The sequence below is a fragment of the Oncorhynchus clarkii genome, chromosome 3, assembly GCF_045791955.1.
Source record: "Oncorhynchus clarkii lewisi isolate Uvic-CL-2024 chromosome 3, UVic_Ocla_1.0, whole genome shotgun sequence".
Lineage (NCBI taxonomy): Eukaryota > Metazoa > Chordata > Actinopteri > Salmoniformes > Salmonidae > Oncorhynchus > Oncorhynchus clarkii.
This window is the reverse complement of record NC_092149.1, coordinates 30,123,590-30,150,941: the sequence shown is the minus strand read 5'-3', so window position 1 is coordinate 30,150,941 and position 27,352 is coordinate 30,123,590. Positions and strand designations below refer to the sequence as shown.

The 27,352-nt window shown below is 41.1% G+C and overlaps 3 protein-coding genes across 4 annotated transcripts; 1 reads left to right on the top strand and 2 right to left on the bottom strand.

The window, feature by feature from the left end:
• Positions 1-2,526: 2,526 nt before the first annotated feature.
• On the bottom strand, positions 2,527-10,293 carry LOC139392807 (ras-related protein Rab-5A-like). 2 transcript variants are annotated; one of them, XM_071141071.1, is made up of 6 exons: positions 10,086-10,293; positions 8,895-9,123; positions 8,521-8,672; positions 4,400-4,522; positions 4,169-4,262; positions 2,527-4,060 (listed from the first exon to the last, which is right to left on the bottom strand). In XM_071141071.1, exons 2-6 carry the CDS (start codon positions 9,058-9,060, stop codon positions 3,945-3,947), a joined length of 651 nt encoding a protein of 216 aa, XP_070997172.1. In that variant the 5' UTR covers positions 9,061-9,123; positions 10,086-10,293; the 3' UTR covers positions 2,527-3,944. The 2 variants fall into 2 exon arrangements, with proteins under 2 accessions (XP_070997172.1, XP_070997181.1); XM_071141080.1 differs by having other exon boundaries at positions 9,958-10,185.
• A 1,490-nt stretch (positions 10,294-11,783) lies between these two features.
• On the top strand, positions 11,784-19,500 carry LOC139392799 (EF-hand domain family, member B). The gene is made up of 13 exons (XM_071141059.1): positions 11,784-11,979; positions 12,136-12,198; positions 12,455-12,598; positions 13,016-13,196; positions 13,316-13,426; positions 13,666-13,795; positions 13,931-14,014; positions 14,151-14,218; positions 14,407-14,561; positions 16,699-16,906; positions 17,032-17,253; positions 18,551-18,732; positions 19,031-19,500. Exons 1-13 carry the CDS (start codon positions 11,911-11,913, stop codon positions 19,175-19,177), a joined length of 1,764 nt encoding a protein of 587 aa, XP_070997160.1. The 5' UTR covers positions 11,784-11,910; the 3' UTR covers positions 19,178-19,500.
• Positions 19,501-20,972: 1,472 nt separating this feature from the next.
• Positions 20,973-24,037, bottom strand: LOC139392791 (m-AAA protease-interacting protein 1, mitochondrial). The gene is made up of 5 exons (XM_071141048.1): positions 23,473-24,037; positions 23,212-23,283; positions 22,913-23,039; positions 22,608-22,752; positions 20,973-21,472 (listed from the first exon to the last, which is right to left on the bottom strand). Exons 1-5 carry the CDS (start codon positions 23,899-23,901, stop codon positions 21,388-21,390), a joined length of 858 nt encoding a protein of 285 aa, XP_070997149.1. The 5' UTR covers positions 23,902-24,037; the 3' UTR covers positions 20,973-21,387.
• Between the last annotated feature and the right edge of the window lie 3,315 nt (positions 24,038-27,352).

Below are 27,352 nucleotides of genomic sequence, written 5' to 3'. Positions count from 1 at the left end.
CCCCAAAATTGCCATCGCTGGAAGCCTGTGTTTTAGACATAAGGAAGTGGATGGCTGCAAATGTTCTACTTTTAAACTCGGACAAAACAGAAGTGCTTGTTCTAGGTCCCAAGAAACAAAGAGATCTTCTGTTGAATCTGACAATTAATCTTGATGGTTGTACAGTCGTCTCAAATAAAACTGTGAAGGACCTCGGCGTTACTCTGGACCCTGAGGCACTAAATAAACTTCAGTTAGTGCTAAACACTAAAATCAGCCCTGCTAGAATCTTGACCAGAACCAAAAAAATGTATCATATTACTCCGGTGCTAGCCTCTCTACACTGGCTTCCTGTTAAGACAAGGGCTGATTTCAAGGTTTTACTGCCAACCTACAAAGTGTTACATGAGCTTGCTCCTACCTATCTTTCCGATTTGGTCCTGCGGTACATACCTACACGTACGCTATGGTCACGTACGCTACGGCCTCCTAACTGTCCCTAGAATTTCTAAGCAAACAGCTGGAGGCAGGGCTTTCTCCTATAGAGCTCCATTTTTATGGAATGGTCTGCCTACCCATGTGAGAAACGCAGACTCGGTCTCAACCTTCAAGTATTTATTGAAGATTCATCTCTTCAGTAGGTCCTATGATTGAGTGTAGTCTGTTCCAGGAGTGCGAAGGTGAAGAACCGCCCTTGCTGTCTCTCCCCTGGGATTCTCTGCCTCTAACCCTATTACAGGGGCTGAGTCATTGGCTTACTGGTGCTCTTCCATGCTGTCGCTAGGAGGGGTGCGTCACTTGAGTGGGTTGAGTCACTGACGTGATCTTCCTGTCTGGGTTGCCCCCCCCCGCCCGCCCCCTCCCTCCCTTGGGTTGTGCAGTGGCAGAGATCTTTGTGGGCTATACTCAGCCTTGTCTCAGGATGGTAAGTTGGTGGTTGAAGATATCCCTTTAGTGGTGTGGGGGTTGTGCGTTGGCAGAGTGGGTGGGGTTATATCCTGCCTGTTTGACTCTCTCCGGGGGTATCGTCGGATGAGGCCACAGTGTCTCCTGACCCCTCCTGTCTCAGCCTCCAGTATTTATGTTGCAGTAGTTTATGTGTCGGGGGCTAGGGTCAGTCTGTTATATCTGGAGTATTTCTCTTGTCTTATCTGGTGTCCTGTGTGAATTTAAGTATCCTCTCTCTAATTCTCTTTCTTTCTCTCGGAGGACCTGAGCCCTAGGACCATGCCTCAGGACTACCTGGCCTGATGACTCCTTGCTGCCCCCAGTCCACCTGGCCGTGCTGCTGGTCCAGTTTCAACTGTTCTGCCTGCTGCTGTGGAACCATGGCCTGTTAAGCGGACACACTACCTGTCCGAGACCTGCTGTTTCAACTCACTAGAGACAGCAGGAGAGGTAGAGATACTCTGAATGATCGGCTATGAAAAGCCAACTGACATTTACTCCTGAGGTGCTGACCTGTTGCACCCTCGACAACCACTGTGATTATTTTTATTTGACCCTGCTGGTCATCTATGAACATTTGAACATCTTGGCCATGTTGTTATAATCGAAGAGGACTGGCCACCCCTCATAGCCTGGCTCATCTCTAGTTTTCTTCCTAGGTTCTGGCCTTTCTAGTGAGTTTTTCCTAGCCACTGTGCTTCTACACATGCATTTCTTGCTGTTTGGGGTTTTAGGCTGGGTTTCTGTACAGCACTTTGAGATATCAACTGATGTAAGAAGGGCTTTATAAATACATTTGAACCCTAAGGAGCGCAAACACATCCTCTGGTCCGGAGGGACAATCAGCATCAACAAACAGCACGGTCTGGTGGAGGGGCTGACCAAGGCCACCCGAGTGCTTAGTCATTATGGCGATCGCAAGCTGAAGTCAGTCATCCCTGTGCCTTACTCTGTGTCGCTGCCCATGGACCCATCCTACCAGCTGCTGGTCCTAGCGTCCAGTGACCTCTGGGAAGTATTGGATGATCACGCAGTGGCTGAGAGAGCTGACTGTCATTGAGTTGACTCAACAGAAATTAATATTGAAGACCCTGTGCCTCATGCAAACTGTTGAGGATTCGTCCGTTTCAGATTCAGTCAAGTCCAGGGTCATCTACTTTTGATACTGAAGAACATTCCAGTGTCAAGGATGAGGAAAATCCACCAGAGTTGGACATGCCAGAGACTATGGGGGTAGCTAGAGATATGCAAATGCAGAGGAAACAGAGAGACAATAAATCCTCAGTCCTGCAGCAGGAGTGAGGTCAATGTGAAGGAAACTATGGCTGACAGTCTGAAGAATCTCACCTTGAACTACGAGTGCCTTGCAGCTGACATGTGTAGAGAGCTAATGGACACAGTGTTGGTCTCAGGTTCAAAGGAAAACATTTCAGTCATGGTCATACTTATTCAGGGGTTGGATGTGCTCAGAGAAAACACTCTCAAAGGAGTTGACAAACCAAACAAATACCACGCAATTATAACTTCAGACCAATTTTTCAAGTTTTGCAGAGAATGAATAGCTCTTGCATTTCTTGTGATATCAAAAACATAAAGTCATACAATATACCTAATTTATTGACTTGTACCCTGACACTCAAACTGATCAGTCCTTCACTAGTCATGTTTGACATTGTTAAATCCACCTGGCTTCAGAAAGACTACCAGTCAGTTAGTACCACGTCCGGTTGTTTGAGGCAATAGGTTAGCAAGTCCAACACAGTGCATCAGTTTTATAAATTGTAATGGCCAGGCATTAATTAAAATTATAACCAACAATTGTGCAATGCAATAGTCCTCTCAAATATGAACAGACCATTGAGAAAAGTAACAAGACACAGGAGATACAATTGAATTGTTAATAACACTACATATTTAAAAAGAACACCATTGATTAGCATTTAACCAGTTTGTTTGTGACAAGGTAACAAACCCATAGCAGACCTAGACCTACATTGGTGTACTGAAAAATTGTTCGGAATCTCTAGATACTTTCCTGACAAGCTTATGCCCTCCAAGCTGTATTGGTAGAAGACAACATTGCAACACCCTATATAACAGAGTAATATTCCACAGACTGATGATAGGTAATAGTCAAGACTTATGTTGGTGCATGGTTTGAGGCCTACTTTTAAACACCACTAATTCTGACAAGTTGATAACTGAACAATAACAGTTTGGGGAAACAAAGGACTAGTCATATGTTAGGTCTTAGCAAGACATTTTACAAAACTTGTCTGAGCATGTCCAACTGTCTCAGTGTTCTTCCTTAAATCAATGTATCAACCAGAGAATATTGTGGTTTGAAGAAGGACTTCCCATGATGCACAAGGCAGTCATCATAGATGTGACAAACTTGCAGAGTCACCAGCCATCCAATCACAAAACCACCCTTTTATCCTATTCAACCGGTTGCAGTGGGCCAGTGGTGTAACGGCGTTGGATGTTCTTGCCAAACTTCTCTGCAGACGGAGATGTCGTCATCTCGGCAGCAGGTGCAAGGGGGAATGCTTGATTTGATAGTCCTTACCTGACACTGTTTCAATAATGGTATTATACCCAGTACAAACTGTCATAGCCTCCAGGCATTTCACAATGGGGGAATTTGATTTGTTCTGGTTGGAAGGACACTCAACTCACTTTTACCCCCAGTCCAATAACCCTATGACCTAGGTTACACTTTCTCTTCAGGGAATCAGTCACACACACACTGCTTACTCTCTCTCGTAGGGGCTAGTCTTCCAACTGAAGTAAGAAAATAAAATAAAAAAATGTTTTAGGCCTTGTAGTGATACATGCATACATTATACTGATATACACTTTAAAATGAAAAGTAAAACCAAACAAAGTATTAGAAATGCAGCTATACAGAGTCTTCAGCTATTCCCAGGAGAAAGGACGAGAGGTGGAAGGTCTGATGTCAGGAAGGGGAACACCATGTCCAGATGTGATTCAGAGTTAGGAAGAGTGGGCCAGGTTTAGGTACTGCAGCAGGAGCGGCTGGCTGGCTGAGCTGTCTCCGTAAGATCCACTCCCCGGTTCCGTCCACTGTTCGCTCCGGCAGCTTGAGGCTCGTTCTTGGGTAATTTCTTTGCTGTGAAACAATAGGGAAAAATTATGACATGTGTTTCTATTATCAGATTGATAGAATCTTTAACATTTTCAAACTAAGTGTAATGAACATGGAACATAAAACACTTACCAATAGCCATGAACATCTCATTAACGTTCATAGAGGTCTTTGCTGATGTTTCCATGAACAGTAAACTGTTATCCTCTGCGTATGACTGGGCATCCTGGAAGAAAACCACCAAAATCAGTCAATATGCAACAAAGGTTGTGTTTAACTGCCTTATAGGTCAAATTGTATGATGACTACAATGAGAATAAAACTAGCACAGTGTAATGTTCAATAGCAAATTCACTGGCAAACCTGAAAATCCAATGCTCGTTTGTTTGCAAGGTCAGCTTTGTTCCCAGCCAACGCTATTACAATATTTGGACTGGCTTGTCTCTGAAGCTCCTTAACCCAGTTCTTTGCTCGTGCAAAGGACTCCTGGCAAACAGCAGAGGATGAGAGATTAAGTCAGAAAATAACAAGGTCCTTGCAGAAGAATGACAACACAACCACTCCCTTCATTCCCTGGTTATGCGATTGACTTTGCAGGATATCCAAGACGTGGTCTCGTTAAAGGAGAACATCTATAAAATATGACAATTAGATAATGTTCCCCAGCTTACATGTATGGGGAGTTCGTCAACGAGATGTATCATATTGCTGAGTTGAAGTCATGCTCTGCTCCAAACATTGGCTTAAGATTTGTGTACAAAACTTTGAGTTAGAAAACCAAGCTCTTTTGACATCTTATTTCCATGCAATACAATGTTCTAACAACTTCTCAGCAAACGTCTCAGCAAATAGAGCAAAATCAGACATGGGGATTAAAATATAGTATTTCTCATTGGAGTTGCTCTTTTATTTTTTTAACCAGGTTTGTTAATCTCTTTTACAAGAGAGACCTGGCCAAAATAGTGGCACAGGGTATCAGAAACATTTACAACATAACATATACATTTACACATTGAACAGAAAGATGGTTTGGGAAAGTGTGGTGCAACTAGGGGTCAAAACATTGACAGCCCCTCAATTAAGTTGTTAAAACAAAAGTACCCTAGATGTGACAGGTTTGTTAGGACCAAATTAAATGAATAGGGATATTTTAGACTTGTCAAATCTAAGAACTACAGAAAAGTGCTTGAAAACATGTCAGCAAAACGAGGCTAGCCTTTTTCTCAATCTTTTCTTCAGATTCTCAACTAGGCCGATTATATAGGGCAAAATCGTCAAACTCCAGCTAAATTTTCACTAAATGTCTTCAGCTGTACCTAATGCTATACAGTTCATTCGGAAAGTATTCGGACCTAGACTGTTTCCACATATTGTTACGTTACAGTCGTATACTAATATGGATCCAATTGTTTGTTCCCCCTCATAAAATCTACACACAATACCCCATAATGACAAAGCAAAAACAGGCATAGAAATTTTTGCAAATGTATTATTAAAGAACAAAAAATATATCATTTACATAAGTACTCAGATCCTTTACTCAGTACTTTGTTGAAGCACCATTGGCAAAGATTACAGCCTCAAGTGTTCTTGGGTATGACGCTACAAGCTTGGCACACTTGACTTGAACCCTGTCAAGCTCTGTCAGGTTTGATGGAGAGCTATTTTCAGGTCTCTCCAGAAAAGTTCAATCGAGTTCAAGTCCGGGCTCTGAATGGGCCACTCAAGGACATCCAGAGACTTGTCCCAAAGCCACTCCTGTGTTGTCTTGGATGTGTGCTTAGGATCATTGTCCTGTTGGAAGGTGAACCTTCACCCCAGTCTGAGGTCCTGAGCCCCCTGGAGCAGGTTTTCATCAATGATCTCACTGTACTTTTCTCTGTTCATATTTCCATCGATCCTGACTAATCTCCCAGTCCCTGCAGCTGAAAAACATCCCCACAGCATGATGCTGCCACAACCATAGGGATAGTGCCAGGTTACCTCAAGATGTGACACTTGGCCTTCAGGCCAAAGAGTTTAATCTTGGTTTCATCAGACCAGAGAATCTTGTTTGTCATGGTCGGATATTCCTTTAGCGAGCTGTCATGTGCCGTTTACTGAAGAGGGGCTTCCATCTGGCCACTCCACCATCAAGGCCTAATTGGTGGTGTGCTGCAGAGATAGTAGTCCTTCTGGAAGGTTCTCCCATCTCCACAGAGGAACTCAAGCTCTGACAGATTGACAATCAGGTTCTTGGTCACCTCCCTGGCCTAGGCCCTTCTCCCCCGATTCCTCAGTTTGGCCGGGCGGCCAGCTCTAGGAAGACTCTTGGTGGTTCCAAACTTCTTCCATTTAAAAATGATGAGGCCACTGATGAGGCCACCTTCAATGCTACAGAAGTGTTTTGGTACCTTTCAACCAAAACTGTGCCTCGACACAATCCTGTCTCGGATATCTACGGACAATTCATTCGACCTCATGGCTTGTTTTTTTCTCTGACATGCACTGTCAACTGTGGGACCTTTTACAGACAGGTCTTTCCAAATCATGTTCAATCAATTTAATTTACCACAGGTGGACTCTAATCAAGTTGTAGAAACATCTCAACGATGATCAATGGAAACAGGATGCATTGGAGCTCAATTTCGAGTCTCATTGCAAAGGGTCTGAATACTTACAGTTGAAGTCGGGAAGTTTACATAATTAGGTTGGAGTCATTAAAACTCGTTTTTCAACCACTCCACAAATTTCTTGTTAACAAACTATAGTTTTGGCAAGTCGGTTAAAACATCTACTTTGTGCATGACAAGTAATTTTTCCAACAATTGTTTACAGAGATTATTTCACTAATAATTCACTGTATCCCAAATCCAGTGGGTCAGAAGTTTACATACACCAAGTTGACTGTGCCTTTAAATAGCTTGGAAAATTTCAGAAAATGATGTCATGGATTTAGAAGCTTCTGATATGCTAATTGTCTTCATTTGAGTCAATTGGGGATGTACCTGTGGATGTATTTCAAGACCTACATTCAAACTCAGTGCCTCTTTGCTTGACATCATGGGAAAATCAAAAGAAATCAGCCAAGACCCCAAAATGGTAGGCCTCCAAGTCTGGTTCATACTTGGGAGCAATTTCCAAACGCATGAAGGTACCACGTTCATCTGTACAAACAATAGTACACAAGTATAATCAACATGGGACCACGCAGCTGTCATACAGCTCAGGAAGGAGACGCGTTCTGTCTCCTAGAGATGAATGTACTTTGGTGCGAAAAGTGCAAATCAATCCCAGAACAGCAGCAAAGGACCTTGTGAAGATGCTGGAGGAAACAGGTACAAAAGTATCTATATCCACAGTAAAACGAGTCATATATCGACATAACCTGAAAGGCCGCTCAGCAAGGAAGAAGCCACTGCTCCAAAACAGCCATAAAAAAGCAAGACTAAGGTTTGCAACTGCACATGGGGACAAAGATTGTACTTTTGGGATACATTTCCTATCGTCTGATGAAACAAAAATAGAACTGTTTGGCCATAATGACCATCATTATGTTTGGAAGAAAAAGGGGGAGGCTTGCAAGCCGAACAACACCATCCCAACCGTGAAGCACGTGGGTGGCAGCATCATGTTGTGGGGGTGCTTTGCTGCAGGAGGGACTGGTGCAATTCACAAAATAGATGGCATCATGAGGGAGGAAAAATATGGGGATATATTGAAGCAACATCTTAAGACATCAGTCAGGAAGTTAAAGCTTGGTCGCAAATGGGTCTTCCAAATGGACAATGACACCAAGCATACTTCCAAAGTTGTGGCAAAATGGCAGAAGGACAACAAAGTCAAGGTATTGGAGTGGCCATCACAAAGCCCTGACCTCAATCCAATAGAAAATGTGTGGGCAGAACTGAAAAAGTGTGTGTGAGCTAGGAGGCCTACAAACCTGACTCATTTACACCAGCTATGTCAGGAGGAATGGGCCAAAATTCACCTAAACTATTGTGAGAAGCTTGTGGAAGGCTACCTGAAACGTTTGACCCAAGTTAAACAATTTAAAGGCAATGCTACCAAATACTAATTGAGTGTATGTAAACGTCTGACCCACTGGGAATGTGATGAAATAAATAAAAGTTGAAATAAATCATTCTCTCTACTATTATTCTGACATTTCACATTCTTAAAATAAAGTGGTGATCCTAACTGACCTAAGACAGGGAATTTTTATTTGGATTAAATGTCAGGAATTGTGAAAAACTGAGTTTAAATGTATTTGGCTAAGGTGTATGTAAATATGGTATTTCTGTTTTTAATCACTTTGTCATTATGGTATCTGTTTTTTATTTTTAATACATGTTAATGTCTAAAATCCTGTTTTTGCTTTGTCATTATGGGACATTGTGTGTAGATTGTGTGAAAGGGTCTGAATACTTTCCAAATGCACTGTACCTAATTTATAAGTCTCTTATAATGTGTGACAGAGTGCATAAACCCGGCTGCTGACTCACTTTGTTAGTTATGTCGTAGACCACGATGGCGGCCTGGGCACCTCTGTAGTACATGGGTGCTAGGCTGTGGTAGCGCTCCTGACCAGCTGTGTCCCAGATCTCAAACTTGACTGTTGTGTCATCCAAACATACTGTCTGAGTCAGGAAGGCAGCTGAGAGGGGAATAACAGTCATTGCAGCATTTAGAATTTTGTTTGCAGTAGGCTATAAGAAAAACAGCTGGCTGTCCAGTTTCCAACAATGGACTAATATATATCATGGGAGATTGCATAACCTACAGAATGTAGTGAGAATCACCACAGGACAAAAATATAGTGGTTTTGGGTTAGGTCCATTCCACTAACACATGAATAGAAGAAGTCAGATCAGCCTACCTCCAATTGTGCTCTCTTGGAATTCATGAAACTGGCCCTTGACAAAACGAAGTACCAGACTGGACTTTCCCACAGCGGACTCCCCTAAGAGTACTAATTTGAACTGGGAGATCTTGTTGCCTGTGTTCGGCCCATTGGGTCGTGTTGCACCACCCCTACTTGCCATGTCCTTACACCCCAGTCTCTTGTTCTGGATGCAGAAGTACTGCTTGTATGGTCACTCCTAGAACTGCCAAAATGAGATGTCACATTACTTAAATTGTCAACAGATCAACAGTGAATAAAGTAGTGTGGGGAAAACAAATGCAACTACAAAATAATACATAATTATCAACTTTGACGTTTAATTGGATATAAATTATTCAATTAGCTTTGTCTCTGATCATCATTGTAATATCATTAAATCACAGGATGTAGCTACTTAAAACTAGACAATCTTTGGAAATGTGACGACGACTTTCACTTGGCTATTAGCTAGTAACGTTAGACTTGTTTACAAAGACTATATTACACTTATTTCTTAACTGACCCAACAAGTAAACATAACAAGCCCATGTCTAGCCAAAAATAATTGCAGTGAAGACATGTGGTTCGAACTCGTGTTACGTAAGTCTTGCCCACTAATAACCAGTGTTGACTAGCTAGCTAGTCAGTTAGGATGGCGGCTCAAACTTGTTATCAACAAGCACTGTGTCCGTCGAAAAATAATGATTAGCTTTCTCAGTCCCACCCATTGGTTCAATCTTGGTTTTAGACAAATTGTTTAGCAAGCTAGTTCACGGTAGATAGCCAGCCAGGTACAGCTAGATAACTAGCTTTGTTTAGATTAGGTGGCATGACGTGTACTGTTAGCTGCTAGCTAGTTTACTATAGCTAGCTAACTACACACATATTGAATAATTTAGCTAGTTCGCTAAGCTAGCTCGTACACGAAAGCTATCGGTCTTACTGTTCGTAAACTACATACGGTTGAACCACACCTCACCCTGCTTCACACACGCAAATACGTAGTAACTAGGAAGCTAGCCACACATATACATACACATTGCAATGACCAACTCACAGCGGTATATTAAGAACGGGTCAACTGTTGGTTTATTATTTGATGTGAGCTAGCAAACAAAACATAGCTTTCGGCCTAGCAAGCTAGTTCTGCCGGTAAATCAGCTAGCGAGAATGATATCTACTTACCCTATCCGAGTTAACTAACTAGCTAGGTAGCTGAATGGATTTCAAAAAAATAATATTTTCGGGCACTCAAATATATTCACAGGGCGAGAAATGTCATAAAACTTGTCCCTTTCCCACTTCTTCCAACTTCCCGTTTTGCATGGCACAGTGTATTATGATAGATCGAATGTCTACGTAGCACTGAGAATAAACCAATCACACACTCGTGTTCCAATTTGTGAACGTGTTAAAGGGGCAATCTGCACTTGAAACAACAACGCGTTCATCACACCCTGACACTGTTTCGGTCCAATCTGAGGGATGGGACTGGAGAAATGTAACAGCTCTCAAATTAATAGACAGATCTATGGATACCGGACTGGCCATCCATGGTATCAACATTATAGTTTGAACTGTTTTGAGGTTATACAACGTTTGTTTACATTTACTTTGTTGGAGTAAAACAAACGTATATTTAGGGTTCTGATGGGGTCCGACAGTTGAACTAAGTTCAATAGGCATTTATAAGTTATATTCTTAAATAAATAATTGGTACATATAATTAATTTACAAGTCCAAAAATGGATTTAGCAACTGCAGATTGGCTCTTTAATGAAAGGATCAGGGAAACTAATCGTTTTATAAGGCAAAGAGGAAATGTTACACAAGTGTGCTAACTAATTCACAAAAAACCTTTGTAACATATGACGTAGCAAACTTTATGTCATAACATGCCATACTGCCAAAGTGTAGGCTAAAGGCAAACATGGGCATGCATTTGCAATGTTCATAATCATACAGGTTCTTAATTGGGGTTGGTTGGGATTTAACCATTGTTTCTTTAACATTTCTTAGTTTGGGTCTGAAAAAATTGTTTCCATTCATCAGTTTCAAAGACAAGTCATTACATTATATATATATTTTTTTACAAAAACTTTAATTATTCAATACATTCTAAATCACCATAACATAAATCAGCATAGATGCGGTAAATGGAACGCAGAGTTTCCATTGCCCAGATTGGCGCACATCCAACAAATCCGTCATGATGTATGAATTGTAGAAGGCCTACAATGTGGTTACTTGAGTCCGATTTGGATATATTTAGCTGTTTTTGCTTTAGAAGTTGTCCCTTTTCAGGTTTAGAATAAGTGTCTGCTAAATGCTAACTCCCTTTCAGATAAACTGGTTAGCATAGCTAGCATGCAGAAATCAGTAGTGGTAGTCTGTCGTTGATTGGTGACAATGACATGAACATGTGCTGGGGTTGACATCTATACAAGCATTATACTCCAATTTTTACCTCAACATAGTGTGAAATACACAAACAATAGCCTAAATGTAGGCACATTTTGCTGAGAGGTAATGAGAAGATTGGGATATTTCCCTCACGGCTCTTTTCCACGCGCGTTTCCATGTCAATTCCATTGTTTTGATCGAGTTCGATTGACCTCTTTACGCTGGAGTCATATTTTCCCCGCATAGTAAAACATTAATTTAAAAAGTGTTTTTTTTTAAACATTTTTATTTATTTGTATTTATTATTTATTTATTTTTATTGCCATAGTAATTATCACAAGGTATACTTTTGGTGTCTTTATTCTAGAACACTTGCACAGTAAGCCTATAATTATAGCGCCAATCAGATCAAGCCTTGGTTTCCTAGTGGCGGTTGCCATGTGACTCGAGATAAACATTCTATCAGAATGTCCTGGAATTTGATACAAAGTAGCCATCTTAAGCTTCTCTCTTCAGAATGAAACATTGTAACTAGCAACTAGACATGTAAACCCGTGTTGAGTAGGCTACATATTTTTTTATAGCAACTTGTTGATACGCTAACGATATGAATATGATAGAAAGGAATGCAACCAACACCTGGAAATACACCGAAAGTTTACCGAATATTCGAAGGGTAACAAGCAAATAGGCTTGGTAGCCTAGTTATTTCTTTGCGTTTGACTGATTCATCTGGTAACTATTTTATCTCGCAAGATGTGCGTATATGATGCGGTCTACTGTAAATGCATGTTACCATACTGTATGTCTATGATATCCCCATGTCACCTAGGCTGGGAAACTTATTCCTGTAGGTGACAGAGCTAAGGCTTGCTTACAAGAAATATCACCCAAGGTAAGTTGAGATCGTGCTGCCAAATAATAAACATAAATATGATATAGCTAGATCAACACACTAACTGAATTAACATCACTACCAAACTGTCCTGAATGGCAATATACAATAGGATCTGACGTGCCTGGGATATACAGTGCAGTCCTTTGTCATTCTCCTTTTTGCCTCAGCAGCATGTTTAGGGGGGGATTGTGCACAAGTGCATATGTCTGTTTGTGTGGGAGTATATTCACTGTCTCACACCTTCCTTTTAAAGCCCCAAACCCCACCAGTAGTGAGGAAGTTTCTCAACACAACACGCCCAGGTGCAGGGGCTATCCGAGTGTTCCATGGGAAAGCCAACGACCCTGATATTGCCAGTACTCTAGTTCATGGAGTGAGCAGCCAAGCTTCTATTTCTGTGAGTAGAGGCCTAAATAAACAGACATGTATAGTGAGTTTTAAGCTAACTAGCCTCAGGTTTTCATGTTACAGATGTAGGATCTTAATTTGATCACTATTTTGTTGCTGAGAATTTTTACTGCATGACAGGAAATGCAAACTTGTAGTGTTTTCATGGTTTAAAAATGCTTCTAAAGTTTCTAATTTCCAGACTTGATTTGCCCTAACAAAAAATGTATCAAACGCTACAGAAAATGTCCATGAATTAGGGTCCACATAATAATTCAAATTTCCTGTTGCAGGATTGTTTTCCTGCTGTAGCAAACTGGCTAAAATGAAGATCCTACATCTGTAGATGCATTTAACATGGTAGAGATCATCCACACATTAATTCATGGAATTGATATGGTTGCATTTGTTCCTGTATTTTCTACAGGGTGGATTAGTGATCAACCCACCACCTAAGACCATCTATCAACAGAGGTTACATCAGCTCAGTGAAGCTGGGTATTCCACCAATCAAAAAGCCCCCCTGGGCAGGTCACATGATCAAAGCCCTGGGCTTCCAAATTGTCTCGACATTGGCAACGCCACATTTGGTGTGAAATCCCCCAAAAGTGAGTCAGACAATAAAGAAAGACCCTAGAAGCTACAATGTGTCACAATGAACATTCATATTATGACTGAAAGACATATCCACAAGCCTTCATGTACAAGTGTGTTCCTTCTGATCCAGGTGCAGCTGCAGGTGTGATTATCAACCCACCTAAAAGTGCAGAGCAGGTGGCGACAGAGGCTCAGGAGGGACACCAGTCTTATATCCGCTCCCACAATGCCTACTTTGTCGGTGAGTATTGTGGACATTTGTCTCTCTTTGGTTCTGACAGTGTTCAAATGGGGACTTCATTTTGTCTTGAAAGTCATTTATATGCTATTCAATATGTTGTTTTACACATTGATTTAACACCCATAATTTTCAGACACATTTCTGAAGAAACACCATAGCCAGTGGTTAAACACACAAGTCGATATTTCTCTGTTTGATTTTAGCCTGGGTAAATCCATCATAACTGTGTTGTGTCCCAGGTGAACAGGTTGATAGGAAATACAAGTGGAGCCATTATGGAAAGGACGGCAGGTTCGGAGTGCCTACTCCCCACCACAACGATGGACGCAGTGTCTCCAAATCTCTCCACTGGTTGTGTGATACTCAGAAGTAAGCACTTATCTTACCTTATGTTTATTCAAAACACTTGACTTCTTATCGCTCATCACCATTCAGTGTCACACAATGCATTGCCAATAGTCATGACATCAAATGTTGATTTGTGTACTGCTATTTTTCCAATAGGCATAACAGTGCAAAGTTTGTTTCTCTGAGATGTGATGACTTCAGGGAAAGGACACAGCCACAGATTGGCAAAGTGCATGACCCGTAAGTCTATCACATTAACTATTTAATGCAGATCTAGTTAAATGCCTGTTCAGTGTACGTTCCAGACCTGTGTATTGCACAACTCATGCCAAGCTACTACAGCAGCTTTAATTCCTCTGTTCCCGGCCTTTTACAGCATAGCAGACACATTGAAAGTGCCAGCAGGTCACACATTTGGAATCTTGATGCGGCCAGATGACTTTGGTGAGTCAAATTTGAATTAATAAAAGGACACATATTCATAAAAGGACACATATTGAGTTTTCTATTACAATGCCAGTATGAAATTGGTAAAAATGGGTCAAGCTATAATGTAGTCTAGAGGGGTGACCAAAATGTAAGCCTTTTGTTATTGTTTGAAGATGAAGAATTTGGTTTAACTTTCTCCACAGGTGCGGGTGACCTTCTCCACTCAACCCCTCCAGCAGAGTACCAGAAAGGCACAGACAGACAGCGCACCCTGGTCAGTGCTGTACGCCAGCACCTCAAGAAGGTCAACTTCCACCACTTTAACTCCCTGCTGCAGGCCTTCAGGCACTACGACAAGGTAACATACAATGCATTCGGAAGGTACCCCTTGACTTTTCCCACATTTTGTTACGTTACAGCCTTATTCTAAAATGTATTAAATAAATATTTAAATCCTCATCAATCTACACACAATACCCCATAATGACAAAGCAAAAACATGTTTTTAGAAAACTTTACAAATTTATTACAAATAAAAAACAAATACCTTATTTACATAAGTATCCAGACCCTTTGCTATGAGACTCAAAATTGAGCTCAGGTGCATGCTGTTTCCATTGATCATCCTTGAGATGTGTCTACAACTTGATTGGTCCACCTATGGTAAATTTAATTAATTGGACATGATTTGTAAAGGCACACACCTGCCTATATAAGGTCCCACAGTTGACAGTGCATGTCAGAGCAAAAACCAAGCCATGAGGTCGAAGGAATTTTCTGTAGAGACCCAAGACAGGATTGTGTCGAGGCACAGATCTGGGGAAGGGTACCAAAAAAATGTCTGCAGCATTGGAGATCCCTATGAACACAGTGGCCTCCATCATTCTTAAATGGAAGAAGTTTGGTACCGCCAAGACTCTTCCTAGAGCTGGCCGCCTGGCCAAACTGAGGAATTGGGGGAGAAGGGTCTAAGCCAGGGAGGTGACCAAGAACCTGATTGTCACTCTGACAGAGTTTCAGAGTTCTTCTGTGGAGATGGGAGAACCTCCCAGAAGGACAACAATCTCTGCAGCACTTCACTAATCAGGCCTTTATGGTAGTAACCAGGCGGAAGCCATTCTTCAGTAAAAGGCACATGACAGCCCGCTTGGAGTTTGCCAAAATGCACCTAAAGGACTCTCAGACCATGAAAAACAATATTCTTTGGTCTGATGAAACCAAGATTGAACTCTTTGACCTGAATGTTAAGCGTCACGTCTGGAGAACACCTGGCATCATCCCTATGGTGGTGGTGGCAGCATCGTGCTGTGGGGATGTTTTTCAGCGGCAGGGACTGGGGGGCTATTCAGGAGAGAGGGAAAGATGAATGGAGAAAAGTACAGAGCGATCCTTGATGAAAACCTGCTCCAGAGCGCTGGGGCGAAGGTTCACCTTCCAACAGGACAATAACCCTAAGCACACAGCCAAGACAACACAGAAGTGGCTTTGAGATACGTCTCTGAATGTCCTTGAGTTGCTCAGCCAGAGCCCGGACTTGAACCCGATCTAACATCTCTGGAAAGACCTGAAAATAGCTGTGCTGAGACGCTCCACACCCAATCTGACAGAGCTTGAGAGGATCTGCAGAGAATAATGGCAGAAACTCCCCAAATACAGGTGTGCCAAGCTTGTAGCATCCTACCCAAGAAGACTCGAGGCTGTTATTCCTGCCAAAGGTGCTTCAACAAAGGACTGAGAAAAGGGTCTGAATACTTATGTAAATGTAGATTAAAAAAAAAATTGTAATACATTTGCAAAAATGTCTAAAAAACTGTTTTTGCTTTGTCATTATGGGGTATTGTGTGTAGATTGATGAGGGGGAATAAACTATTTAATACATTTTAGAATAACGCTGTATCGTAACAATGTGGGAAAAGCAAAGGTGTCTGAATGCACTGTATATACTGTATTAACTTGATAATATCACAGAATTTCTAAACCCAAGGCACAACATCGCAATACTTCTGGGAAAGCTTTGCGAAGCAGACTCGACCAACCAGACATAAGTTTGGGGTCTGCAAGTCAATGGGAGAAGTGAAAAATGATTCCTTAGTTGTTGATTTTCCTGGAATCTAAAGGAACAACCTAGATTCAAGCCAATGTCGAAAATAGCTGACCATGTTAGTACTCCAACTTTGTGAAAGTGGCTGACGCATTTTCATAAACTACTTAATATCGAAGGAGTGCCTTTGATTTGATTGCCTGCACATGCGCAGTTTGGCGTGAGACTACCATTAGACCTGATGAGATGTTTCTGCGCATGAGCTTAGCTAACCAACGTCGCCATGACATTGCCTACAAGCATGATCTGGGATTTCTATTGGAGAATCAGTTTCTAGATATCTTCATACTGTACTGTCTTTGATAATATTATGTTGGTTTGAGATAGACACAACCTCTGTTCAGTCTGTCTGTGTGCTACGTGCGTGCGTGCGTTTGTGTGTGCGACTTCACAGAAGGGTCAGGGTGTGATCGACAAGGAGGACCTGCAGGACGTGTGTCGTCAGTTTAACCTGGACCTGAGTGGGCCGATGCTGGATGACTTGATGGAGTACTGTGACGTGGACAAAGACGGACTCATCAACTTTCTGGAGTTTGCCAACTTCCTCAACTGGAAGGACAAAATGCCCATCAGTAAAGTGGAGCAGCGCATTCTGACCAGTGGTTAGTTACAGTGTCTAAGCCTAGAAATATAATTACTAGAAGGCTCATTCCCATTCAAGTCAACGTTCTGTGATTGGTGGACTGGCAGTAATTCTATTCCCTTTTGATTGACAACTCTACCTCAGAGTGTAAGACCAGCACAGCCCCAGATAACATGCAGAGAGAGACTCTCCTTGTGAGACCTGCAGCCTCAGAGGCTTTGGCCAGACCGGAGGACCTGGAGCCTGCAGAGGTGGGCAGCATGCTGAAGACCCCCAAGACCCTCAACAGACCCAGGACCATCCAGGACCGCTTCGTCACCTCCTCCTCTCTCATCCGGGCTGTCGTGGGTGTTCTCCCTACAACTGGTCAGTTGTGGTTGTGTTGTCTTGTAACACTTTACTGTCCAGGTTTACCTCAAACTACAGTAAATAGATATTTAGGTGAAAGATGCATGAAGAATTTGATATACACTACCGTTCAAAAGTTTGGTGTCACTAAGATATTTCCTGTTTTTGAAAGAAAAGCATTTTTTTTTTTTGTCCATTTGAAAATAACATCAGATTGATCAGAAATACAGTGTAGCCATTGTTCATGTTGTAAATGACTTGTGTAGCTGGAAACATTTTAAAAGGCTAATTGATCATTAGAAAACCCTTTTGCAATTGTTAGCACAGATGAAAACTGTTTTGCTGATTTCAAAGAAGCAATAAAACTGGCCTTCTTTAGACTAGTTGAGTATCTGGAGCATCAGCATTTGTGGATTCGACTACAGGCTCAAAATGGCCAGAAGCAAAGACTTCTCTTCTGAAACTCATTAGTCTATTCTTGTTCTGAGAAATTAAGGCTATTCCATGCGAGAAAATGCCAAGAAACTGACTATCTGGTACAACGCTGTGTACTACTCCCTTCACAGAACATTGCAAACTGGCTCTAACCAGAAGAGAAAGAGGAGTGGGAGGCCCCGGTGCACAACTGAGCAAGAGGACAAGTACATTAGAGTGTCTAGTTTGAGAAACAGATGCCTCACAAGTCCTCAACTGGCAGCTTCATTAAATAATACCCGCAAAACACCAGTCTCAACGTCAACAGTGAAGAGGTGACTCCGGGATGCTGGCCTTCTTGGCAGAGTTCCTCTGTCCAGTGTCTGTTCTTTTGCCCATCTTAATCTTTTATTTTTATTGGCCAGTCTGAGATATGGCTTTTTCTTTACAACTCTGCCTAGAAGGCCAGCATCCCGAAGTCGCCTCTTCACTGTTGACGTTGAGACGGGTGTTTTGAGGGTTGGTTGCTGATAATTGGCCTCTGTGCACCTAAGTAGATATTCCATAAAAATCAGCCATTTCCAACTACAATAGTAATTTACAACATTAACAATGTCTACACTGTATTTCTGATCAATTTGATGTTATTTTAATGGACAAAAAAATCTGCTTTTCTTTCAAAAACAAGGACAATTCTAAGTGACTCCAAACGTTTGAATGGTAGTGTAATTCCCATACTTCTCAAAAAAAATGGAGGGACGGACATTTCTCAGAGATTCAGCACACGATTTCTGACATTTGTATCTTTGCATTACAATGGACTGGTAGTCCTTTTCCCCCTGCTTCTCTACATTGTGTGAATCACATTCTCACTGTATAATTATGACATCTTTCCACATAGACTATCGTATGTACGGGACTCCCACAGTGCGCACCGACCTGGCGGCCCCGCGGATCAAGCGCGTCAGCGACAGCACTAACTACGGTGACCAGACCACGGCCTTTGACCTCCTGTATCCTACGCTGCACTCCCTAAGGGGAGTCCACAAGGAGCACTTCTTCTGCCCCCGAACCAAAGAGGAGGTACAGAATACCAATGAACCCACTGAAGAATCAAGGGAGAGAAAGAAAGATATGGTCTAGTAGATTTTATAGAATAGCACTGGGACACACAGTACCATGTGGAGGTTTTGTGGGATTTTGTTACAGCATTCAAAATGTAGGAAAAAAATGTTGTTTTAAAAAATTATAATTGGTATGAACAATTCTGCCATTGGAGAAGTGATTGACACAAAATGTTATTGAAATAGGACGGAGCATAAGCAAATCATTTGTGAAAGACATCTTCTGATTCTTATTTCCGCCTCAATTTCCTTTTCAGATTGCTGACATATTCCGAAATGTGGGCGAGAGTATTTCCGCGGAGACATTTGAGGAGGTGTGGAAACTGGCATCCATGAGACACCCCACTGGGGACGTGTGTGTGGAGATTTTCCGGGACGTTCTAAAGGAAATTCAAGCTAATTAAATCTGAATAGTATATTTTACCACCTCAGTATCTATTCCGTGAAAGAATGTACTTCAAGTATTACATATACTACATAAGTGTTATACTTATTTTTTTCCTGTGAGAATAACTATTAATTGTCATATTAACTGTCATTAAAATTATTTTTGATTGTGGACTATAATGTATTTTCTTATGTTGAGAGCAATAAGCTGTTGCTAGAATAAGTCATACCTTTTTTCTGCTTCTAACTACTGCTAACTGAATGCTTACCCTTCCTGCATGTGATAATACACAGTATCTACTCCTGAAACCTAAGTAAATATTGAGAATTATGAGTACCATCATGCCATCGGAGTCTTATCATTTGAAGTCCTATTTATTCTGTCGCACTCTTTGATTATATTTACACACACATTTACTATTTTATTAGTCAGTGTTATAATGTCAATCTGTCAATCTTAATTAAATGTGGCCACAGCCTTAGACACACAAACACACAGGTGTGCGAAAACACCCACCTACTGTACTGACGGCATATTGAAGTAATTGTTTGGAGAACAATATCAACTTGAATAACCAGATGAATAAAAGGTACAGTGTGCATACACTAATCCATGTCAAATCCCAACAACACAGAAATATGTGTTAATAAACACAACACATTAGCTTTTGTCTGTGTTTTATCACTTGAATTATTCTACTACTGTAAATGACCATTTAACAATCTGACACCCTGGCGTGGTGAATTGGCTAATATGCTATAAACATATTCACTAGCATTTTAACATAAGTAAAGCGATCCACACTCATAATCACATTAGGAATAACCAGGAAGCGTCTCTAACCAGAACCCCCTACGCACCTGCCCATATTACCACGCCTGGAAATTATAATAATCCACACCCATATTTCATTATGCATAAATGAATGCTTACTAATGAAGGAATTGTCTCTCTATTTGATGCATCATTAATAGTGTGATTTAAGAGTTGACAGAATTGGATGACACAGCGTTCAATAGCCTGTCAGTGTTATTTTTTTAGATTGTATTTTATTTAACATTTATTTAACTAGGCAAGTCAGTTAAGGACAAATTCTTATTTACAATGACGGCCTAATAGAGGATGTTGGCACTGGTATAATAAATTACAGTACACCGACATCTGTGATTCCTTTGTGATATTGTATCATAATGTCAGATATTTGGGTCCCACTTGAAACAAAGTACAACTTAAAACGGCTTTAAATAGCATACATAAAGGCTTCCTAGCACTACATAAAGGCTTCACAAATCATCTAAGCATCTGTCATACTCTATAACTGATGCATAAAAGGTGACATGGCCATTACCACTGTAGGGTGAATTGCCAAATGTGACATAACACACTTTGTATGACATGTGCTTATAGATTATTTGTGAAGAATTTATGCTATATAAAGCCTTTACAAGTTGTACTTCCTTTAAAGTGGGACCGGTATGTGTATACTATCCTATCCTTGTTTTTTCCCAAACTAAACCGAGGTCACTCGTGTAAAATGTGTATCATATAAACACCTATACGAGGACAAAGGGACTTGCCAGTTATTATCCAACAGCTTTCAATAAACACTCATTCATATTGTGATTTGTGTAACACTATCGCCCCCTTCTGCTGAGGATCGTTGTGTTTATTAATTGTATCCTACCTTTATAGATGCTATGCGGCATCAATTTTACTTCTGAATAATCAGACAACTAAGTTGTTTCTGGACAATACAGAACAACAGTTTAAACCTGTGATACTGTTTCAAAGAGACAAAAGCTCATACAGTATCACCATGAAGCAGTTTATTTGGTTCTGGGACAAACTGTAACAGCAGGGATATTGTAGGCACTAATTGTTCATGCTGAGGAGATTCAGATAAAGTCTATTGTTTCCAACACACCTCAGATTGGAGAACTTAGGGAGAAATAATACATCTGTATTTCAGTGTGTAGGGCTCTGGTTCCATCCAGTCCACCCTACAAAGCAGCTAGGACTCAAGGTGACTCTTCTGTTGACTTGTAATGGTTCAGTTGAGTTTGAGTGCGCTTGGCTGAGTACAATGGTCCTGCTGATTGAAGTCCTGTTGGTTAATAATGTTTTGTTGAGTTGAATGTTGTCGGAACTGAATTAGGTAAACGGTGCTGTGTATGCTTGGTCTGATGCTGTATCCTGGTGACAGAGGTATTCATGGGTCTTGTCCAATCACCCAATCTGTTTCCAGTGCCAGTGCCAGATGTTAGTGACTGTCCAATCAGGTTCAGCTCCCCTGGTCAGCTCCCGGTGGAATCTGAGGGGAGAGAGAGAGAGAAAGGGGGGAGAGGGAGAGAAACACATTAAAATTTAATAGGTTTAGATTTAATAGGAATTGCTTTAGATTGTTCTATGGTGTTTTAGCACCTCTGCAAAGCGACAAGAGAAGTAGAGTGAATGAGACAGAGAGAGAGCAAGAGAGTGTGACGACAAATATTGTTTATGGAGTATACTTTTGAAGATGAGAAAAGTTGTTTCCAAACAGCTGAGGGAAGACCATTGAAACCAATGCTGACAAACAACCAAACTAATCTTCCCACCATCACCTTGAAAATAAGGTGAAGCATCTTAACAGAGCTCTCTTATCCTGCCAAACTGTGTCTCAGCAATGAAAGGGTAAACATAGGAAGTATGACAGGCTTTTAGAAAAGAGTTTAAGACCTGAAACAATGAGAGTGAGATTCTGGCCAACTAGATAGGTGGGTATTAGGTATGACAACCAAACCGTGTGGTCCAATTCCTAACGGGATTTCTGATCAGGAATGGGAGAAGAAGCTTGATCCTACTCCGTGGATCGGAGGTGGATTTAATTCCTGTCATTGTGCTTGGAGCAAATCGCGTAAGTGAGTCAGACCAAATCAGAAGTTGCAGCACTGAAGATTTCTCTTCAATTGGTTATCCATAGGCATACTTTTATAGCACTTAGGAAGTGATATAACACATTAATTACACTGTCAACATGGCTGCCATAACACACTACAATACTATGAGACGTAATACAAACAAATATAAAAGAATCAAGAGCAACTACAATGTGCTTTCTATATACACAATATAACTAACTATCTCATGTAGAGAGAGGTATGTATGCCCCCAACCTTTCTCTATGAGATGCAGAAAATTAAGTCTCTTGGTTAAATGTTTCCATTACTTATTGTGGGTTCACAGACATGGAGAAAGTAAAGAAAATATTGACAAACTCTCGCATATCAAATCTCTTCGTTTATCCATCAAGATAGATTAAGAGATTAAGAATTGGTGGAGACACAGCACTAAAAAGTATTTAATTCATATTTAAACATATTTAAGTAAAATTTAGGGAGACTTAATAATTATAATCCAAACATTTGGATGCGTGAAATGAATATTGATTAGTTGGATGCCATGCTTACTCATAGACAGCTGTCACTATCTTCTTCTGTGGGCCGTCTTCTTCAGTGGCGGCCATTTTGAATATCTTGGTACTCTCCGGGTCCTCAGGAACATCAGCAGTGGACATATGCCAGAACCTCATCACAATGAAGCAAAACTTCCTACCTGAGAATAACAGAGGAAGCAGGAAAACAGAGAGCTAACAAAAGACAAATATACAGAAACAGTGAAGTAGGACAAAGTTATGCATCACACTAACTCACTCACGCACGCACGCACGCACACACACACACACACACACACACACACACACACACAGCAATACCATTTGAATCAAAAACTATGGAAACTTCCTCTGGCAGAATAAATATAATATCGTCCAATGAGATAGCTAGATGTCTTCTTTGGGTTTCTGAGAGAGCCCTACACCTCTGTTGCGCATAGACCACCATCTGAAATGAAACCAGATAAGATACAGCTTATGGGACGTGGCTATAATCGGGGCCATTGATTCGTCAGAAAACTGATAGAGGAATCTAAAACAGGACACAACACTTTGTCTTTACAATAGACTCATTTAGATTAATATAAAATAGGACTTTGGAGATGGTATGAGTAGGCTACCTCTGTTGATACCAACCCTCTCAGCTCCTCAAAGTTGCCATTGGACATCATGGTGGAGACATGGACCAGTGCCTATTGCAAAGACCAGGTCAGTCAAGTGTCTAGTTCACATTTGCCAATGTGTAGTTTCTAATATCCCAAACATATATGATGAATACAGTGAGTTATGACCCTATCATAAAGCTGACATAACCCTTATCCAATAAGGGATATAATGATATACCAAAGAGCAGCCTATATATAACACCTGAGAAACCATACCTGCTTGACTCCATTGTCAAATTCCACATTGTTAATGCCCAATTGAAAATAGAGTTCTATCAGGTAGATGTGGACTTTATTCCGAATCCACGTGAGTGGATCAGGGATGCCGACAACTGTGATGCCATGATGACCATGGCCGCCAGTGCGCTTCCGTTCATTCTCGCTCTCTGTGCAGTAGTGTCTGTATTTCTCATGGGAGAAAACCCCACTTTGTCGCCGAAAGTTATGCAAGCTACATCGTGCGGTCGGTTCTCCAAGCGGACCCGCGGCGCACGTATAGATAGACGTCGATGAACGGCATAGGGGCTGTTTTGGCATCGTGGAATAGGTCCTATTCAAGGGGGAGGCCAGCGATGACACGTATGAGCCCTTTACTAACCCGCGGAGCTCACGACACGTGGCGATACATGTAAACCGCTGCATCATGCCAACGCACCTGCGAAAGCAAAACGATATAGTATAATTTTCATTCTGGATTTTGATAGAAAGCAATATGCATTCTCCTGTGTGGTTCTTCCGGTAAATTTATGTAACTGTCCGATGCTGTACCCATAATCCTTATGGAAAATACACAACATTTACTGTACCTACAATATCCAGTAGAGGGAACTAATTGTCTAAAATTCAGTCTTGTACATGGATAGTTTCACAACTAAAATTGTCGGGAGAAAATATGCAAGTTTCTGAGCGTAAAATATTCCCCATGGAACCTTGAATTGCAGAAGTTCTGTAAGGTCTTATTTCTAAAACGTTGCATTCCAGAACCATGCCTTTAAAGCTGCCATATGTAACTTTTGGGGTGACGACCAAATGCACATAGACATTTGAGTTAAAGATCTGTCATCCTTATTGAAAGCATGTCTAAGAAGCAGTAGATCTGTTCTATGTGCTATTTTTATTATTTCCATTGTTAAGTTTCGTTTCTGCATCTTTTACTTTCAGTTTTGTACACCAGCTTCAAACATCTTAAAATACAGTATTTTTGGTATTGGAAAATATATTTCATAGTGGTTTCGATTGTACAATGTTTCTCTGCATTATATTTGCTTGTTTGTTTTTACATAAACTGAAATTAGGTAAACTATTAGAATTTGAGCATTCAGGAAATGTGGATTGAATAGTGTATATACAGCAATAGTTGAATAGGTTGGACTTGACTAGAATACAGTATAAACATATGAAATGGGTAAAACAGTATGTAAACATTATTAGTGACCAGTGTTTCATGTCTATGTACATAGGGCAGCAGCCTCTAAGGTTCAGGGATGAGTAACCGGGTGGTAGCCGGCTAGTGACAGTGACTAAGTTAGGGGCAGGGTACTGGGTGGAGGCCGGCTAGTGATGGCTATTTAACAGTCTGATGGCCTTGAGATAGAATCTGTTTTTCAGTGTCTCGGTCCCAGCTTTGATGCACCTGTACTGACCTCGCCTTCTGGGTGGTAGCTGGGTGAACAAGCCGTGGCTCAGGTGGCTGAGGTCCTTGTTGATCTTCTTGACCTTCCTTTGACACCAGGTGCTGTAGATATCCTGAAGGGCAGGCAGTGCGCTCCCGGTGATGCGTTAGGCTGACCGGGGCGGTTGCCATGCCAGGCTGTGACATAGCCTGACAGGATGCTCTCAATGGTGCATCTGTAAAAGTTTGTGAGGGTCTTAGGGGCCAAGCCACATTTCTTCAGCCTCCTGAGGTTGAAAATGCACTGTTGCGTTTTCTTCACCACACTGTCTGTGTGGGAGGACCATTTTAAATCACCGGTGCTATGTATGCCGAGGAACTTGAAGCTTTTCACCTTCTCCACTGTGGCCCCATCGATGTGGATGGAGGCGTGCTCCCTCTGCTGTCTCCTGAAGTCCACAATCAGCTCCTTCGTTTTGTTGATGTTAAGGGAGAGGTTATTTTCCTGGCACCAGGAAATCTGGCCTACCACTGTTGATGATTGAGTTGGAGGCGTGCGTGGCCACGCAGTCATGGGTAACAGGGAGTACAGGAGGAGCACAATTGTGGGGCCCACAAATGCTTAGGCCTACATTGTGTGTGTGAGAGAGAGCGAGAGAAAGAGAGAGAAAAAAAACACTGCAACGGTTGAGTAAACATACAACTGTGTTCAAATAGCTTTGTTTTCAGTCGGATGTTTGTGCACAGGTGCACAAAATCATTGTCTCAAAAGCTGAAATTTGATCAGTAGACCAAAACATAATTAAATTCCCGCTGTTCTTGGTGATTACAGGTCACGAACATTTGTGTTTGCTTGATATTTCAATTTCCTTTTAGTATTCAGGCGAATTAATCGGATAATATATTCTAGTTTGAGATAATATTCCCACGCATGAAAACAAGCGGAGAGACGCCTGCGTGTCCACACCCCTTTAAGTTCTGCAAGTCATTTTATTGATAAATAATTGCTAGCGCAGCACTTGATTATTGAAATTGCGTTCAGATATGGAAACCTTTCTGAGAGTATTATAGTAATTATCCATGTCAGTTTAAAATGCTTTTACATCTGTGGGTTGAATGGAGCAAAAATAATAAAATCTATTGCTCCTCTGATTACACAATAGTTGCCAAACTATTTCTATATGAGAATGATGCCTCTTCATGTGCAGGCAACAGTTTGGAATTGAATTGTATTTGTTAAAGCCATAATCTCTTTTGCCACTTTTGTCCGCAACTTTGTCAATAAAACATCCCCATTAACAGGCCAGCGAATAAAATACATTTAAAACATTGAAATCCACGTTAAAGTAGAGAAATGCCTTGATCTAATCTCGCCCTCCCTCCTTTGTCCTTGCCTGCCTCACGTCTTTCTCCCATCCAAGATAACTATATGGACAGAAAAGAGCAGAAACTCTGAGCTGTCCCATCAGGCCCAGTTAGTCTTAATCTCTCTTAGTCTCTTAGTGTCCAGATGAGAGCTTTTGTGCCGAAGGTACTGTGTGGAGTCATTACGCTACTGCTTCGTTGCTGTTGGCCCTACTAGTCTACAGTGTATTTGTGTGAGAGCAGCCATTTTCTGACCATGCTTTTTTAAAGAAGTATTTGGATTTTGGTCAAGAGTTTTCTGAGAAGTTATGCTTGTTTTTTATATAAAAATGTACATATATATATATATATACAGTACCATTAAAAAGTTTGGACACACCTACTCATTCAAAGATTTTTCTTTATTTTTACTATTTTCTACATTGTAGAATAATATTTAAGACATCAAAACTATAAAATAACACATATGGAATCATGTAGTAAGAAAAAAGTGTTAAACAAATCAAAATATATTTTATATTTGAGATTCTTCAAAGTGGCCACCCTTTGCCTTGATGACGGCATTGCACACTCTTGGCTTTATTTCAACAAGCTTAATGAGGAATGCTTTTCCAACTGTCTTGAAAGAGTATGCTGAGCACTTGTTGGCTGCTCGTCCTTCACTCTGCAGTCCAATTAATCCTTAACCATCTCAATTGGGTTGAGGTTGGGTGATTGAGGTCGGGTGAACTCCCTGTAGGCCTAGATGGGTCGTTCAAATAAACCCTTACAGAAAAACCACATGATTTCGCATGTGGAAAATCACATTATTTCACATGAAATTTCACACGTGAAATCGTGTGAAAAAGTGTTTTTTGAACACTTCTCATGTGCACTCTTAGAAAAATGGGTTCCAAAAGTGTTCTTCAACTGTCCCCATAGGATAACCATTTTTGATATAGGTACTTTTTGGTCTACAAGTAACCCAACACGTTTCTACTTGGAACCAAAAGGGTTCTACAAAGGATTCTCCAATGGGGACAGCGGAAGAACCCTTTTAGGTTCTAGATAGCACCTCTTTTTTAGTAAGTGTGCAGTTTCATGTTATCACATGTTGCTTTACATGTTATCACGTGTTAT

Bases quoted from the DNA above. Each gene is read 5' to 3' on its own strand.
- LOC139392799 (XM_071141059.1), top strand. From the start codon at position 11,911: ATGAATATGATAGAAAGGAATGCAACCAACACCTGGAAATACACCGAA. The intron at 12,599-13,015 runs GTGAGTAGAGGC...TATTTTCTACAG, and splicing joins GCAGCCAAGCTTCTATTTCT to GGTGGATTAGTGATCAACCC. The intron at 14,562-16,698 runs GTAACATACAAT...GCGACTTCACAG, and splicing joins CCTTCAGGCACTACGACAAG to AAGGGTCAGGGTGTGATCGA.
- LOC139392791 (XM_071141048.1), bottom strand. From the start codon at position 23,901: ATGATGCAGCGGTTTACATGTATCGCCACGTGTCGTGAGCTCCGCGGG. The intron at 23,284-23,472 runs GTATGGTTTCTC...TCTTTGCAATAG, and splicing joins TTGACAATGGAGTCAAGCAG to GCACTGGTCCATGTCTCCAC. The intron at 22,753-22,912 runs GTATTGCTGTGT...TGTTATTCTCAG, and splicing joins CATAGTTTTTGATTCAAATG to GTAGGAAGTTTTGCTTCATT.
- LOC139392807 (XM_071141071.1), bottom strand. From the start codon at position 9,060: ATGGCAAGTAGGGGTGGTGCAACACGACCCAATGGGCCGAACACAGGC. The intron at 4,523-8,520 runs GTGAGTCAGCAG...GCTGTTTGCCAG, and splicing joins TCTACGACATAACTAACAAA to GAGTCCTTTGCACGAGCAAA. The intron at 4,263-4,399 runs GTTTGCCAGTGA...GTTTTCTTCCAG, and splicing joins AACGAGCATTGGATTTTCAG to GATGCCCAGTCATACGCAGA.